At 39.9% G+C, this 16,549-nt stretch overlaps 1 protein-coding gene across 1 annotated transcript; it reads left to right on the top strand.

The window, feature by feature from the left end:
- Positions 1–156: 156 nt before the first annotated feature.
- On the top strand, positions 157–16,389 carry RNF146 (ring finger protein 146). The gene is made up of 3 exons (XM_056125924.1): positions 157–179; positions 8,615–8,708; positions 14,621–16,389. Coding segments are annotated over exons 2-3 (1,074 nt in total). The 5' UTR covers positions 157–179; positions 8,615–8,706; the 3' UTR covers positions 15,693–16,389.
- The last annotated feature ends 160 nt before the right edge of the window (positions 16,390–16,549 follow it).

The following is a 16,549-nucleotide window of genomic DNA, read 5'->3' as shown; positions in this document are numbered from 1 at the left end:
GGGGCGTGGGGAGGCGGGGCGGGGCGAGACTGGCTCGGGCGCCGCTTCCGCCCCGCGCGGCCCCGCCCCTCGCAACGCGACGGGCGGTCACGTGAAGGCCGCGCGCGTCCCCGGCCGCTGCGGGGCTCGGAGGCCGAAGAGAAAAGACTCCCAAGGCGGCCGCGGCTGTGGTCTGAGAGGTGCGAGTCAGGGCCCGGCGCCGGCGGGGCGTTGAGGGACGAGCGGTGGGGGAGGGGGGCGAGGGAAGTCAGCTCCTCTCGGCTCGTCGCCCGGGCCAGAGGCGCGCTGGCCCCGCGGTGTCACCCGGAACCGCGACGCGCTCCGTGTGTCGGCCCCGTTCCCCGGGCCCGAGGAGGGGCGGCGGCGGCGGCGGCGGCGGGGTCAGGGGCCGGGACGTGGGCGTCGGACGCCCCGGGTAGGGGGAGGCGGGGGGTGCCGCGGCGGGTGCCGACGGCCCGGCGGGATGCAGCAGCAGCCCCGGAGCTCGCGGGCGGCCGCCCCCGCCTCGGCTGGCCGTCGTCGGCAGGACTGTGACGGGCGGGCCGGGTGCGTGTGGTCCGCGGCCGGCGGCCCCGGCGGCGCTGGGCTCGGTCGGGGTGCGAGAGGCGGAGCCGCGGCCATGACTGCGCAGCCTCTGGCGGCCGGGGTCCGCGGGCGCCGGCCTCGGTGGCCGCCGGCTCCCCCCTCTCTTCTCCGGCTCCCCGCGGCGGTGGTGTCAGGCCTCTGCAACTCGGGGACCCTTCTTGCCCTTCCGGACTCGGGAGTGACCCTCGTTGAGGACGGCGGAGGAGCGGCGGGGAGCCCGCGCCCTGTTTCTTTTCCCCGGCGGCAGGCTTCTTCTCCCTTGGCCTGGCTTGGGTCCGAGGGAAGCCGGGGCGTCCTGCCCCTGCGTTGTGTTTTTTTTCTTTTTTTTAATTTTTTTTTTCTCCCGGAGTCTCTTCCACTCCCTCCCAGCCCCCTTCCTGCTGCTGCCGCCGTGTGCCGGGCAAGTCAGCTCCGCGGAGCAGCCTGCCCTGCCCGCCCCCCCTCCTCCGCCTCCCGGGCCCGGGTCCGAGCCGGCGCTGCGGAGTCGGAGTCGCCGCGGTTGTTTTGACGGCGATTCCGGGGGGGTGGGGGGGCGCTTCGGAACCACTCGAGATGCAGCTCGGCGGCGCATCTCCCGCACAGCCCAGGCTGTGGCTTTTGTTCTGGCTGCCAGCTGCTGCAGGAGTTCCCTTCCTTTACCCCAAACGTCCGTACTTTGTGCGGGGGTTTGGGGGGGGGGGGGCAGGGGGTGGGGATGGGGGGGAAGAGTCCAGGTCATCTATTGTTGTAGCTGTTTTATTTTTCCTTGGGCTGCTAGGCAAAGGCTGCTGAACTGTTGTTATTGTTTTATTTTATTTATTTATTTTAGTTTCACTCATTCGGGCAACTAGATCCCTCCTCTTCCCCCCCCCCCCCCCCCACACACACACACACCCCGCCTTGTAAATGCATCTTTGTAGACGCTGGTCGCTGCACCAGCTCAAGTTCTGAAAGTGCAGCACCGTTTTTGTTTGCTCAGTGACATTTTTGCCTTCCTGAAACTGGGATTGAGGTGTAGAGAGTTTCCAGAGAAGAGAGAGAGAACAGCTTTTTTTTTTTCCCCCTTCGGTCTGTCTACGATTGACATTTCAGGTGCCAGAAGGCTGCTGCGGGCCTCCACCCCCACCCCTCTGCCGCTGCGCTTGGGACTTTTTCTTGGAGGGTGCTGGGAAGTGTGACTTTGGCGTGGAAGTCGGCTGGCTGTGTTTACAGACCCTGGAAGCGTCAGACTGCTTTGTCTTTGTAATAAATGGATCTCGAGGTAGACTTTTAAAAGACGTGGCTTAATTAGAGATCATGACAATGACCCGCACTCATAAAAGGGTTTTAAATGATGTTGGTGTCGATGTTTTCGTGACCCTCAAAATGGGTTGTCTGATCTAGAAACACAGGAGACCCTGTCAAGTAAGGCCTGTTTTGAAGAGAAAACAGGAAGCTTGAATGCCACTTTAGGAATAGATTTCAGGTGTACTGGTTAGTTTTGTAAGTCTTAAATTGGAATATTTTGTTGAACTTGTCTTAAATTGGAGTATTTTGTTAAGACTGACCTTTGATTTTGAGTTTAGGTTTGAAATGAGCCTATGTAAGCTGTAGACAAAACAAATGTAAGGGAAATTAAATATTTGAAGATAGTGTTATTTTCTGCCTGTTAAAAACTTTTGGAAAACTTTTTTCAAATGGCTAGTCATTAGAGTAGAAAGAAGATGAATTTTTTTTTCCTTTTAGGACATATATCAGCTGGTGAAGTATTTTGATGCCATTTACCATCAAATTGTTGGATGAAAGGGGCAGGTAGTGTTAAATATTTTAAATATTTTATTTCAGAACAAAACTTTGTTCTGTTTAAAAAATGTGAGTCTGCGTATTAGCTCTTTGCTAAGCATGACACTCCTAACATACCATTACTTGGGCATTTTAATGCCTTTCCTCTCAATAACAGAAGCTGCCGGGTGAGCCTTTTCATTCTCTTGACTGGTTTCTGGTGATACCCAAGGAAATTGAATTTAGGAGCCAGCATTGTGAGTTAGGAATATTCTTGCTGGGTATGGTAACCATCATATTTGAATTGTTTCAGCCACGTGAATATTTATGGACTATTTAATATTTGTGCCTTATTATCTTTTCTCAATAATTAAAACATGTCGTTAGATGACTGTTAAATAATTCAGAATTACGGCATGGTGGAGGTGAGAATTACGACTTGGACTGGGTCAAATATTGTTAGCAGCAGAATCTTATTCACAAAATGGTTGCAGATATGTACTTCTGTTTGATATATTTGTTCACACTCAGAGTATTTGATCACACTTTATGCTTCATTAAAATAAAGTACAAATCTCACTATTTAAGGGAAAATGTAAAACGAGTATGAAATTTGTTAGGATCATAGATTGCCGTACATTGCATTTTTTAAGAGACATAATGCACAGTAAGGGAAATCATTCTTTAAAATAAGTTGTGTAGAAAGTATTGCCCTTTAAGTTGAAATGAATTTTCACTGGAGACTTTGTTTCCCAATGCAACCTGTTCTTTCTCTAAGTTAAGTTTTAACAAAGCTTAAAGATGGAAACAGTAGGATTTTTAGTAACATTTTCCGACCTGGTTCTTTGTAAGAGAAGTATTAAATACATCTGCTAAATTACACTCAGTTTCTCTACTCCATCCCCATAAAGCATTGTGGAAGGGTCGAATACCAAAATTGGTAGATTTGATATTTTTCTTTTCTGTCACTTAGGGTTTTTATAAAGAATACTTCCTGTTTTGTCTGTTTGAAATAAATCTTTATTAAATATTTACTGTTAATACTTGAAAAATACAGGGTTTTCAAATATAATTTGATATTTAAACTGTTATTTGCTTTTCCTTCATTACTTAAATATTTATTTGAATTTGTTATCTTGGAAAATAATATTTTTAACCTTGAATTCCACTTGAAAAGCCGAATTAGAATTAAACCTCGATATTTTCAGAGAAAATGATGGTTTATATAGACATATATGAATTTAAGTGCTCACAAATTTTAAATTGCATAGTATTAATAGTTGGGATATACTTAATTCTGTGTGAATAAATTATTTAAATTCACTGATATTTTCTAAACTTTTATGTATTTTTAAATTTGGCCTGTCGCTTTTTATCCCTTCTGAATTGATAAGGAGCAGAAATACTTCATTTAATTTCAAGTATATTCAGGATTTTTTTTTATTATCCTACTAACAGTTCATTTATATATAAATTTTAACTTGAGGAAGGATTCGTAACCCATTAAGTAATTAGTAGTATACATGTCAAAATATTGTGGTAAATTTTCTATGGTAATTCAGAAACTGTTGAATTTGAGATATTTGTCCTGTAGTTACAGTTAGATCCTCCTCACTTTTTTGGTTGAACTAAAAAGTCCTTTGCCAACATGTACATACTTTTAAAAAGTCACTCGTTTGAGGTAATGTAGAAATCTTCCTAAGAACTTCACGTGACTATCCAGAATATTTTTGTCATCCCTTATACTGTACCCAACTAGCATTATAATTCCCAGAGGTTATTATTGATGGATCAGTTTGGCAGAATTGAGGTTATCTAGCCCATGTCCATCACAAATAGAATATGCAAATTTCTTTTTGGTCTTTGTCTAGTCCATGAGAGGAGTTAATTTTTTCTGTTCATTGACTAGTCGTATTTTAAAATATTCTTACGCATGATATTTTAAGTTTAAATTACCCAATATGCTAGCTGCTAGTGACATGGAGCTATTGAGCACTTAGTGTGAATAGAATTGTGCTATTATAAAGTGTACAGTTTATCCCAGATTTCATAGTTTACACACAAACTCAAAAATATAAAATCTCACAATAGTTATATTGAGTAAGTGTGGAAATGGTAATGTTTTGAATATATGGGTTAAATAAGTGAATTGCTTACTTTTATGTTTTTTGTTTTTAATATTACTGGTAAAAGAAACGTTTTCATTACATATGTGACTTAAGAACCTCTGTTTTGGGTTTTAGATGGTTCATTTTCATAATTTTCCAGTATGTGCCATGAGTTAAGATGAGGAGGATGACTAATACTGAGAATATAAAGTCAGTTTCTTTAATGTTCAAGAATATAGGTATAGGTCATTATGTTCAGTTGTAAGGTGCTTTTGATAAGAATCATATTAGAATGCAAGTGTTACCTTCTGCCTTGTGTGTGAAAATCCACAGTTAAAGAATACTGCTGAGGGAAGTGAGTGGATTCTTCTGTGATGCAATTGTAGCTTGTAGAGGGTAGTGAAACAGGAGTAAAGTTGAGTCAGGGGAGTAATAATAAAGACCAAATTCTAAACTAAGAGTAAAATGAAAAATCAGGCTAATTAGAAACCCTCTTAGCCACTTACTTTTGAATATTCTTCAGTTGAGAAATATTGTTAAACATTTGGTGGAATAAACTGACACATACGTGAAAGATGCCTTTCACTACTAACATCCCAGATTTTAGGGCGTTCTAATCTCATACTTTGAGAGGCACATGAAATTGAAAGATGTTTTAGTTCTCCCCTGTCTTGTTTCTTTGAGGCCTTTACCACCTCTTTAGTCATCATTCATGCTTAATTCTGAGTAAGTTTTGTATAATGTAATCTGCCTCTTACAGGGCAAGGTGAAGTAGGAGGAGAGAATGAGAAAAAAGGATTGTTACTGACATAGTTTGATTGGTGCCTCTAAATCCCTAGACAAAAGGAATCTTTTGAGAAGTTTGATTTAATGGTTATAAACTTGGATGTAACCTGTCACTAGGAAGTCTTAGTTAATGTGATGATATCCTTTGCACATAATACCTTCTAGTAGGAAAGCAGTGGTTGGGAACATTTCAGTATAACAGATGGGTGACTTTAATTCTTTCATTGTTTTACAGTTTACTACTTTTAAGAATACAAGTTAATATCATTAATTACATTTTGACTGTCATACAGCTCTCACTATCATACAGTTCAAAACTTTTTCACCATCAACTATACTCAAAGGGTTAAATTGAGCTTCCACACGACCTAACAGTTCCACTACTTGGCATCTACCTGACATACCCCAAAACACTATTTTGAAAAGACCTGTTGTGCTCCAATGTTTTTTCGCAGCACTATTCACAATAACCGAGATCTGGAAACAGAACAGATGACTGGGTAAAGAAATCATAGCGCACTCAGGTGTGTGTGTTCGTGTGTGTGTGTGTGTGTGCACACACACACATATATATATATATATATATACAGTTGAATATAGTTGAGCTATAAGAAACTGGAATACAGTTGAGCTCTAAGAAAAGATGAAATCAAATGAGCGATGTTATCTCTTCCTCTATGTTTCTCTCTTCCCCCATCTCTGTCCTTTCATTCCTTACATTTTGGCTAACTAAAATGACTTTTAAAAACTTAAAGTCGGACTGGAGCGATAGCACAGCAGGTAGGGCGTTTGCCTTGCATGCAGCAGACCCGGGTTCAATTCCCAGCATCCCATAAGGTCCCCCGAGCACTGCCAGGAGTAATTCCTGAGTGCAGAGCGAGGGTAAACCCTGTGCATCGCTGGGTGTGACCCAAAAAGGCAAAAAAAAATTGAAATCAGGCATATTGCCACATGGATGGAACTAGAGAGGTCTCGTGGATGCTGAGTGAAGTCAGCCTTTATAAAGACAGAGAATAATCTTTCTCATATTTGCCATATAAAGGAACATATTAAGGGAGTAACACACGGCCTCAGTCAACAGAATGTGAAAATTGGTCTAAAAGAGTTAGCTCATCATTCTACACTCTTCCCTAGATCGGTTAACCTCCAATCTACTTCCTTTTTCTGAACTTACCTGTTTACATATTTCATATAAGTGTAATCAAATAGCATTTGTTCTGAGTGTCTGGCTTCTTTTACATAATAAGCTTATCCATGTCATAAATATATATGAACTTCCTCCTTTTTATGAAAGTAGTAGCACATTGTATTTGTATATACACTACAGTTTGCTTGTCCATTTTGTTCATGGGCACTTGTGTTATGTATCCAACTTTAGCCTTCCTTGAATAATTTTGCAGTGAGTGTTGGTATATTAATGTCTCAAATGAACAATTTTCATTTCTTCTGGGTTTATAGCTGGTCATAAAATTGCTGGATTATATTGTAATTTTATATGTTACTCTTTTGAAAACTGTCAAACTATTTCATAGTGGCTTTGCCAGTTAGCCCTAACAACACTGTATCAGGATTCCAGTTTGTTCACCTGCTCCCCAGATCCTGATCTTCCCTTTTCCATCCTAAGGAAGTACCATTCTAATCAGTGTCAGGTGATAAGTCATTGTGATTTATATTTAATTTCTCTCAGGCATATGAAGTTGAGCATCTTTTCATGTACGTAGCATTAGAGACCTTTTCATGTCTTTGAAAAAATGATCTACCCAAGTTTTTTCACCATTAATATTTGTCTTTTGTCCTTAGGTTGTAGGAATTCTTTATATTTGTAGTTACTAAATCCTTATTACGATTTGTAAAAAATTTGTAGATTGTCTTTTCACTTTTTTGGGACAGTCTCTTGTAACTTGTATTTTGATGAAGTTTAGTTTGTTGGGATTTTTTTCAGTTGCTATGTTTTTGATGTCATAGTGGGAGTTAACCTCTATACTTTTATCTTGTAGAGTGTTTGATAGGTCTTACATTCTAAGATTTGGTGGATCCATTTCAGTTAATTTTTATATATAGCTTGAAGGGTCTGACTTAATTCATTCTTATGTAGAAATTTAGTTTTCTCGGAATTTTTTTAGGAGACTGTTTCCCCATTGAATGGAATTTACACCATTTTAAATATAAAATGTATGGGTTTATGTTTGGACTCTTTTATTAGTATGTTTGTCTACCTTGTTATACAGTTTATATTGCCTTTAGTACTACAGCATTTCAATATGTTATACTGGAAATTGTGAGTTATCTAACATCATTTTTTTTCAATGTTGTTTTGGGTATTTGTTATTTCTCTATTCTTTGAATTTGAGAAATGGCTTTCCCATCTCTTAGAAAAAGCTGTTGAAACTTTGATAAGGCTTAGATTAAGTTTGTAAATCACTTTGCGTAATACTTGTTTTTATAGTTTTCCAGTCAATAAATAAAATTTCTTCTACATTTTTAGCTTATATTATGTTTTTTGCCTTGCTGGTTGTGGGCTCCTAGCTATTTTGTATTTTAATTTAATTTATATTCTTGCTTTTTTTAAAAAAAATACTGTTTTTAATTTGGGGCCATACTCAGCTGTGCTCAGGGGCTACTCTTGACTGCGTGTTGTGGGTCGCTCCTGGTGGTTCTTGGGATCATGCAGTGCAAAGCATACATTCCAGCCCATTGTGCTATCCCTCTGGCCTTTTGTTTGTTTTCAAGTTTCTGCACCTTCTGCTCCTTCTCAGGCTATTTCAATTCTATTGTCAAGGCTTGCTATTTTGTTGGCTTCCTGCTTTGGCCTCAGTTTTATATTTTTGTAATACATAGGTGAAAACATACAGTACTTATCATTTTCCTTCCACTTTTCTCTTTGCATAATTCCCTGGAACCCTGGACTCTGTTCATTTATAAGGTATTTTATTCTTTCAGGTGCAGGTATAAATGGAATACCTTAATTTTCTTTTTGGATTATTGACTATTAGAGAAACACATTTTAGTGCATTGACCTTTAACCTGCAACTTTGCTGAATGTATTATTTTTCTTGGGAATTCTCTGAGAATTTAAACATAAAATAGAGATACTTTCACTATGTGCAAATAGTTTTACTTTCTTTCCATCATTACGTATGCCTTTATTTCTTTTTTTTTTTTGAGTTACAATTACTCTAGATAGAATTTAAGTGCACTGCTAGAACATCTAGCATAGTGTTGAATAACAGGTTGAAAGCAAGTATTGTTGTCTTGACTTTTTTTACTCTGAAGATAAAACTTGGCACTGAATTTTGTTAAAGGATCACACATACGACTTTATTCATTTTGTCTGTAATTAGTCTCAGAGAAGTTGATGTTGAAATGTTTTTTGTTTTTTGTTTTTTGCCGTATAGAATGAACCAATGGTGGAAGAGAAGATACTGCAAACTGGCTGCCTGTTGATGAAGATGATGTTTTATTTTAATGGCAGGCATCTGTAACAGAAATGTAAGTATAACATCATGGCTTTTCCAAATGGCAGTGTATGAAAAAGACTGCTTTGAAATAAAATATCTCATAATTAGTTTTAATATAAGTATTTGTGTCAACTTAATGCATTATTGAAATAGAATTCTGTTCATATTAAATTATTACGTGGATTTCAGAGAATCTATAAAAAGTGAAACTGAAGGGGCTAGCATGTGGCTTAGTAGTAAAGCACTTGCCTTGCTTTTATAAACTCCTACTTGGGTCTTAGCCTCTCTCTCTCTCTCTCTCTCTCTCTCTCTCCCCCCCTCTCCCTCCCTCTCCCTCTCTCCCCCCCTCTCCCTCTCTCCTCCCTCTCTCCCTCTCTCCTCCCTCTCTCTCCTCTCTTTCCTCTCTCTTTACTCTCTCCTCTCTCTCTTTTCTCTGCTCTCCTCTCTTCTCCTCTCCTCCTCTCTCTTCTCTCTTTTCTCTCCCTCCCCCTTCCTACCCCCAAAACCAGAGATGGGAGTGTGCTCATAGAAAGTCAAAGAAACTAAAATGTGTGAATAAGTATGTATGCATTATAAAAACATTAGTCACTAAAATCTTATTTTACTACATTAAAGCAACTTAATTTCATACTCACTTTTTTAACTTAGTAAATTATTGCATTTTGATTTATGTTAAAAATCGTTCAAGTTATATTAGTGTTTTTCTATCATTCTTTGTGAAATATGTCTTCTAAAATACTGTACTACCTTGATCTTTTTCATATTGAATTTTACTGTAATTCATTTTGGGGGGTGGGGCACAACTTTTGGTGTTCCATGTTTACTGCTGGCTCTGCACTAAGAAATCTCCTGGTAGAGCTCAGGGGACTATATGGGTACAAGGTAATAAACCAGGGTTGAGCTTGTGCAAGGCAAGTGCCCTATCCGTTGTACCATTACTCTGTCATTGTATTCTTAATGAAACATTTTTATTTTTGTAAGACAAACATCATTTCCATCTGAACACTAACTTGACGTAACTCATGAAAAATTCAGTGAATATTTTACTGACTTTCATGGTTTTGGTAACAGAATACTGAATCAGGGGCTGGAGACATACAGAAGAGTACAGTGGGTAGGACACTTGCCATGCACACAGCCAGCCCAAGTTCCATCCCTGGCATTCCATATGGTCCCCCATAAAGTACTAGGAGTAATTCCTGAATGCAGAGCCAGAAGTTACCCTTGAGCATCATTAGGTGTGTCCCAAAACTAAAACAAACTGAACAAAAGAGTGACCTTTTGTAAATACTGTTTTGTTTCCCAGTTTAGAGATCTGTCATATCTACTTTTCTGATAAGATGCTTTTAATTTCATAACTGATGAAAAGCGTGCCTGTCATTACTAGTCAGTGTTAAGAATTTGATAGAAAATTGAAACCAGTAAGTATTTTTATTTAAAGATTAGAAAATAAGGGCTAGAGAGATAATACAGTAAGTAAGTGCTTTTCTTGCACTTCGCTAGCTTGGGTTCCATCTCTGGCAACCCAGAGCCAGCTAGGAGTGATTGCTGAATTCAGAGTCAGGAGTAGTCCCTGAATATTACCAGGGTGTAGCCAAAAAAAGTACAGCAAATAAAGTTGGGAAAACAGATCTTTTGTAAAATTCTTGTTTATGTATATACATAACAAATGTTTATGTATGTGCATAAAAATATTTTGAAATTAAAAAATACATAAAATGCTCTTTCAGTTGTGTAAGTCAAATGTCCAGGTGTTAGCCATCAAGAAACCTATACTGTGGTCTAGTAAATGAGACATACATAATTAATAATTGAGTAGTGGAACAAATGCAATATTAAGATTAAAATGTTTTGAGAACTAAAGATTAATTCTATCTGCAGTATTGCGTATGAACAGAAATTTTCTGTTGGCTTCTGTTTGGTGGAGGTGATAATCTGTCACTGTTACTGTCCTACTGTCCTCCCGTTGTTCATCGATTTGCTTGAGCGGGCCCAGTAACATTGTGAGACTTGTCACTGTGTTTGGCATATCGAATAAGTCACAGGTAGCTTGCCAGGCTTTGCCGTGCAAGCAAGATACCCTGGGTAGCTTGCCGGGCTTTCCGAGAGGGGTGGAGGAATTGAACTCCGGTCGGCCATATTACTGCGTGCAAGGCAAATGCCCTACCCACTGTGCTATCACTCCAGCCCAGGTGGAGGTGATGGACACACAAAAGCAGTGCTCAGTAGGCCAGGAGCTACCACCATCCCCCTTCTACCTCCTGCACCCCATCCCCGTGATCCTCAGCATGGCTGTCAATATTTTATTTGATTTGGTGAAGTGCTAGAGATGACCAGAATACATCTAGTGGTTTGTGGGGCTGGAGAGGGCTTTCTAGTGCCAGGGATTGAGTTTGGAACCTCCTGTGACAGCCTTTTGACCTATTTTCTCAGTCCTTATTTTGGTCTTTAGGATTATTAGAATTTTAACAACATGAGAAAATTAGGAAATAGTTTTTAAACCAGGAGAGTAAGGAATACCGACATATGCATCACAAAGTCAGGAAGCAGTCTGTGGTAAAATGGTGGAAAAGAAAGAGATTTTAAGTAAAGCGAGTGTTTGATATCTACTATATTCCTAGGTGCTTTCTAGATATTTAGCTCAGATTATTTCTGGAGTGATAGCACAGCGGGTAGGGTGTTTGCCTTGCATGTGGCTGATCCGGGTTTGATTCCTCTGTCCTTCTTGGAGAGCCTGGCAAGCTACCGAGAGTATCCCCCCTGCATGGCAGAGCCTGGCAAGCTCCTCGTGGCATATTCAGTATGCCAAAAACAGTAACAACAAATCTCACAATGGAGACATTACTGGTTCCCGCTCAAGCAAATAGATGAACAGCGGAGGACAATGCTAACATGCTATTTTGTTTAATCACTGTTGGAGTACTAATCTCACTAATGAAGAAAAGTTAGGAAAATGAAGCCACTTTCCCTAATTTAGTGTCTCCCTGAGGTTTCTGCAAATAATCCTCTGGGATATTTGTTAAAAACATGTAATTTTAGGGTCTGGGGATATACTTAGTGGTAAAGTGCATACTTTGCATATTTGAGGCCCTGGGTTTTACTGCCAGCACTGTGAAATACTGTTTTTGGTCAATACAGAAAAAATAGTGAAGTCAGAATATTAAGTTTGTTTTATTCTTTAGGAAAAAAAAAGGCTTCAGCCTTCATCAGTTGTGTCAGTATATTTAAGGGGTAGGGAACTTTTTATTGTATTTTGGTTTGGAGACCACACTTGGCAGTACTCAGGGGTTACTCCTGGCTCTGTGCTCAGGAATTATTCTGGCAGGGCTTGGGGAATCCAGTGAGTGCCAGGAATTGAGCCTAGGTCAGCCACATGCAAGGCAGTATACAGCCCTGCCTGCTCTACTATCTCTTCAGCCCCACGCGTGGGAAACTTTTTTCCTTCCAAGGACCGTTTGAATATTTATAACATGATTCACAAGTCATTCAGAACAAGCAGATGGGTGATTGCACTGACAAAAAGTGTACATATCTCTGCTGTCATGTACCAGGTCCAAACCCCTAATAACACTGGACCTTCTCTGGCATGTGGACCAAATACTCTCTAGCCCTGGTGTACTTGAAGACAAATTCTTAGAAATACAGGTTAGATATGTGGCCAGTAGGAAACTTGAAGATTGAATTAAGACATGATTCAAATGAGAAGAGATAAGAGGGAGAAAAGACTTGGTGGGGGGGTAGAACACTTTTGCATGATCTTATATGTCCAAGAGGCTTAAGGCCACAGTTTTCGGGTATAGAGGAAACATATTCTGGTTTATGTTGTAGAAAAGAGAACAGGGAAGGAATAGGAAAGCATTAAGGATGACTCCAAGTTTTTTCCAAGATATAGAGCAAAGGAAGAGGATGGAGGTATGAAAGAACAGATAATTTTGCTTTTAGTCATGCTAAATGTCAGGTACCTGGAGAATATTGATAGACCTTTTGGGTACACAATTGCAACCAGGTTTTAGAATAGTTCTGGGTAGCAGATTTTGGGTGGTGGGTAGATGTTTATATTGATTTTGAAATAGTAGATTTCTAGGCATTAAACCCAGTGTGAACATTGGATCCCCCACAGAAGAACATCATGAGTATTACTTGTCTTTAAGGGAAGTTAGAAAACCTGGGAGTTAGGGGGGAGAGCGTGTTTTTAAGGGAAATAAGTAAATGTAACATTTTTATTTAAATGAATGCTCAGAATAAGAAGGGCTTGTAGTAAGTTTTTTTTTTTAAGTTTGATTTGAACTAGTCATGGAGGCTTTTCCAAGAGGTAAATATAAAATGGGTATAAGGAGGGATGTGGGATATTATAGGAACTGGGAAAATAATCATAGAGAAAATTCTTTTATTAGACAGAGTAGCCATCATGGCTCTAAGCCTGAAGAAGTGGAAATTTGTAGTGAGATCTGGCAGATGTGAAGGTGGAATCTAAACTATGCAAAGCCTGTTGATCCTTAATATAAGATCAAATTTTAAAGCGTGAAAGGAATAAGGCTTGATATGTAGTAATTCAGGCTGGAGCGATAGCACAGCGGGTAGGGCATTTGCCTTGCACGCAGCCAACATGGCCGACCCGAGTTCGATTCCTCCGCCCCTCTCGGAGAGCCCAGCAAGCTACCCAGAGTGTCTCGCCCGCACGGCAGAGCCTGGCAAGCTCCCCGTGATGTATTCGATATGCCAAACACAGTAACAACAAAGTCTCCAATGGAGACGTTACTGGGCCCGCTCGAGCAAATCGATGAACGGGAGGACAGTGACAGTGATGTAGTAATTTAATAAACTGTTTACTTGGTGACTAGAGTAGTATATAGAATGTGGATTCAGAAGATAGGGGATAATTACTAAAACTTGCTCATTTGGGTGAATAGTTTCAGGCAGGGTTGAGTTTTTTAGATAAGTGGTGATTAGTGGTGTCATTAGTGGAGCACAGATAAGGAAATAAAATTCAAATAAAATTGAATTTATGCAGGATATCCAAGATACCTTGATACTCAAGTTATCTAAGGAAATATCTAATTAGAAAATATCTTAATTAGAAATCAAGGTGTAAGACTGAGAGACCTGAACTGATGGTAATTTGTATGTCATTTGTATATAGGTGATATGAGAGTAAATGAGATCATCTTAAAGGAGTACACCAAGAAAAGCATGAGATTTAGAAAATGGCAATAGTAATTGAAGCCTTTAGTATTTCACTAGACAGGAGAATGAAATAAAACTGATGTAAGCAGTTTTTTTAGATATAAAGCAGAGATAGAGAAGTTCTAGGATTTCAGTTAATGCTGATTCAATTTCTAATTTTATACTGAATCATTTAAATGTAAGTTAGGTATAAATTTTAATATACAGGCTATATTCTTGTCAAGAACCCAAAATATACTAATACCTAAGAATATTTGCAAAATTCAAACATGTGATATCCTAAAAGGTTATCATTGACTTTTTTTATTTCTCCAGATATAATCAGATTACTTCTTCCCCACCCCACCCCCATCTTTCAATTAGCGATAGCACAGCGGGTAGGGCGTTCGCCTTACAAGTGGCCAACATGGCCGACCCAAGTTCGATTCTTCCGCCCCTCTCGGAGAGCCCGGCAAGCTACCGAGAGTATTCGATATGCCAGACACAGTAACAACAAAGTCTCCAATGGAGACGTTACTGGGCCCGCTCGAGCAAATCGACGATCAACGGGAGGGCCTTTACCTTTACCTTTACCCCACGCAGGTAAAAATGATACATAAATAGACACAGATTTTCCTGTATTTGATTCCCTCTACTTTCATCATTTGTGTAGCCATTATTTAGTATGTCACTTGTACTAAATTGGTGTCTTCTGAATTGTTGAATTTATATTAGAAAAATTTAAGTATTTTAATACTGTATTTTCTCTCATTTTCTTAGGATGGCTGGTTGTGGTGAAATCGATCATTCAATAAATATGCTTCCTACGAACAGGAAAACGAATGAGTCCTGTTCTAATACCACACCTTCTCTAACTGTCCCTGAATGTGCCATTTGTCTGCAAACATGTGTTCACCCAGTCAGTCTACCCTGTAAGCATGTTTTCTGCTATTTGTGTGTGAAGGGAGCTTCATGGCTTGGAAAGCGATGTGCTCTTTGTAGACAAGAAATTCCAGAGGATTTCCTTGACAAGCCAACCTTACTGTCACCAGAAGAACTCAAGGCAGCAAGCCGAGGAAATGGTGAATATGCCTGGTATTATGAAGGAAGAAATGGGTGGTGGCAGTATGATGAGCGTACCAGTAGAGAGCTAGAAGATGCTTTTTCCAAAGGTAAAAAGAGCACTGAAATGTTAATTGCTGGGTTTTTGTATGTTGCCGATCTTGAAAATATGGTTCAGTATAGGAGAAATGAACATGGACGTCGCAGGAAGATTAAGCGGGATATCATAGATATACCAAAGAAGGGAGTCGCTGGACTTAGACTGGATTGTGATGCTAGTGCTGTAAACCTGGCAAGAGAGAACTCTGCAGATGGAGCGGACAGTGTATCAGCACAAAGTGGAGCTTCTGTTCAGCCTCTGGTATCTTCTGTGAGGCCCCTGACATCAGTAGATGGTCAGCTGACAAGTCCTGCAACACCATCCCCTGATGCAAGCACTTCCCTAGAAGACTCTTTTGGTCATTTACAGCTCAATGGAGATAGCATAACTGAAAGGAGTCATCGAGGAGAAGGAGAAGAAGATCATGAATCACCCTCTTCAGGCAGGGTTCCTGCACCAGACACCTCCATTGAGGAAACGGAATCGGATGCTAGTAGTGATAGTGAGGACGTATCTGCGCTAGTTGCACAACAGTCCTTGATCCAACAGAGACTTTTGGTTCCTAATGCAAACCAGACAGTATCTGATAGATCAGATCAATTGGGAAATGATCGATCAGTGGCAGGGGGTGGAACAGTGAGCGTTAGATCTAGGCGGCCTGATGGACAGTGCACAGTAACTGAAGTTTAAATAAAATCTTCAGCGCTATGCTCAAGGTTAAAGTGGTTATCTGTAAATTTCTGCCCATGTAACATTATACTCATCCCTAGTAGTACATTTTGGGAATTGGGGTGGGAAGGGGTATGGGAAGGATAGACTTGTAATTAAAAGTCTAACATGTTTCTGTTGAGAAATTTATTTAATGTAAGGAACTTGGGTGTTAATAGTTGAGAGCTGTATTAACCCAGTTTTCTTGAGGTCTGTTTATTTTATAGTTCAGTTTTGTTTTGTTTTTAATTTCTTCAGTTCTTTTGGCCAGTGTGTATTATCTGTGCATTACTTCCAGTTCTCATGACTTTGCACCGCGTCTTCTTTTTCTGCATGAATTGACATAAACCCATTACTAAAATCTGGCACCTCTAGAATGTCTGGTATCAGTACGAAAGAGAACCTTAATGTGAGGATAGATGTGAATTGGAATTTTAAAATAGATGAATAACAACTATTTAATAGTAAAGTTACTGAAATGGAAATGTAAAGATAACAGCTAATAACTTATGTTTCAGAATGTTGTTTATAACATACTTCATGGTGTTCCAATAGGCTTTGCTGTCTAGTCCTTGTAGTTTGAGATTTCTCTTGATCTGCATTTTTCTTTTTGGTTACAGGATTTATAATTTAATAAATTCTAGAGTTTATCAAAAATAATTTGTCTTTTATTTGAGTCTGGGAAATACTTTGACAACTTTAGGCAAATGTTATTAGTCTGAATTGATAGCATTCAATTTTAATAGTTACTGGCAAGCTACCTGTGGTATATTCGATATACCAAAAACAGTAACAAGTTTCACAATGGAGACATTACTGGTGCCCGCTCAAGCAAATAG

The sequence above is a fragment of the Sorex fumeus genome, unplaced genomic scaffold (genome assembly GCF_029834395.1).
Source record: "Sorex fumeus unplaced genomic scaffold, SorFum_2.1 ptg000061l, whole genome shotgun sequence".
NCBI lineage: Eukaryota > Metazoa > Chordata > Mammalia > Eulipotyphla > Soricidae > Sorex > Sorex fumeus.
The sequence above is the reverse complement of the archived record's forward strand: the minus strand, read 5'-3'. Positions and strand labels throughout refer to the sequence as shown.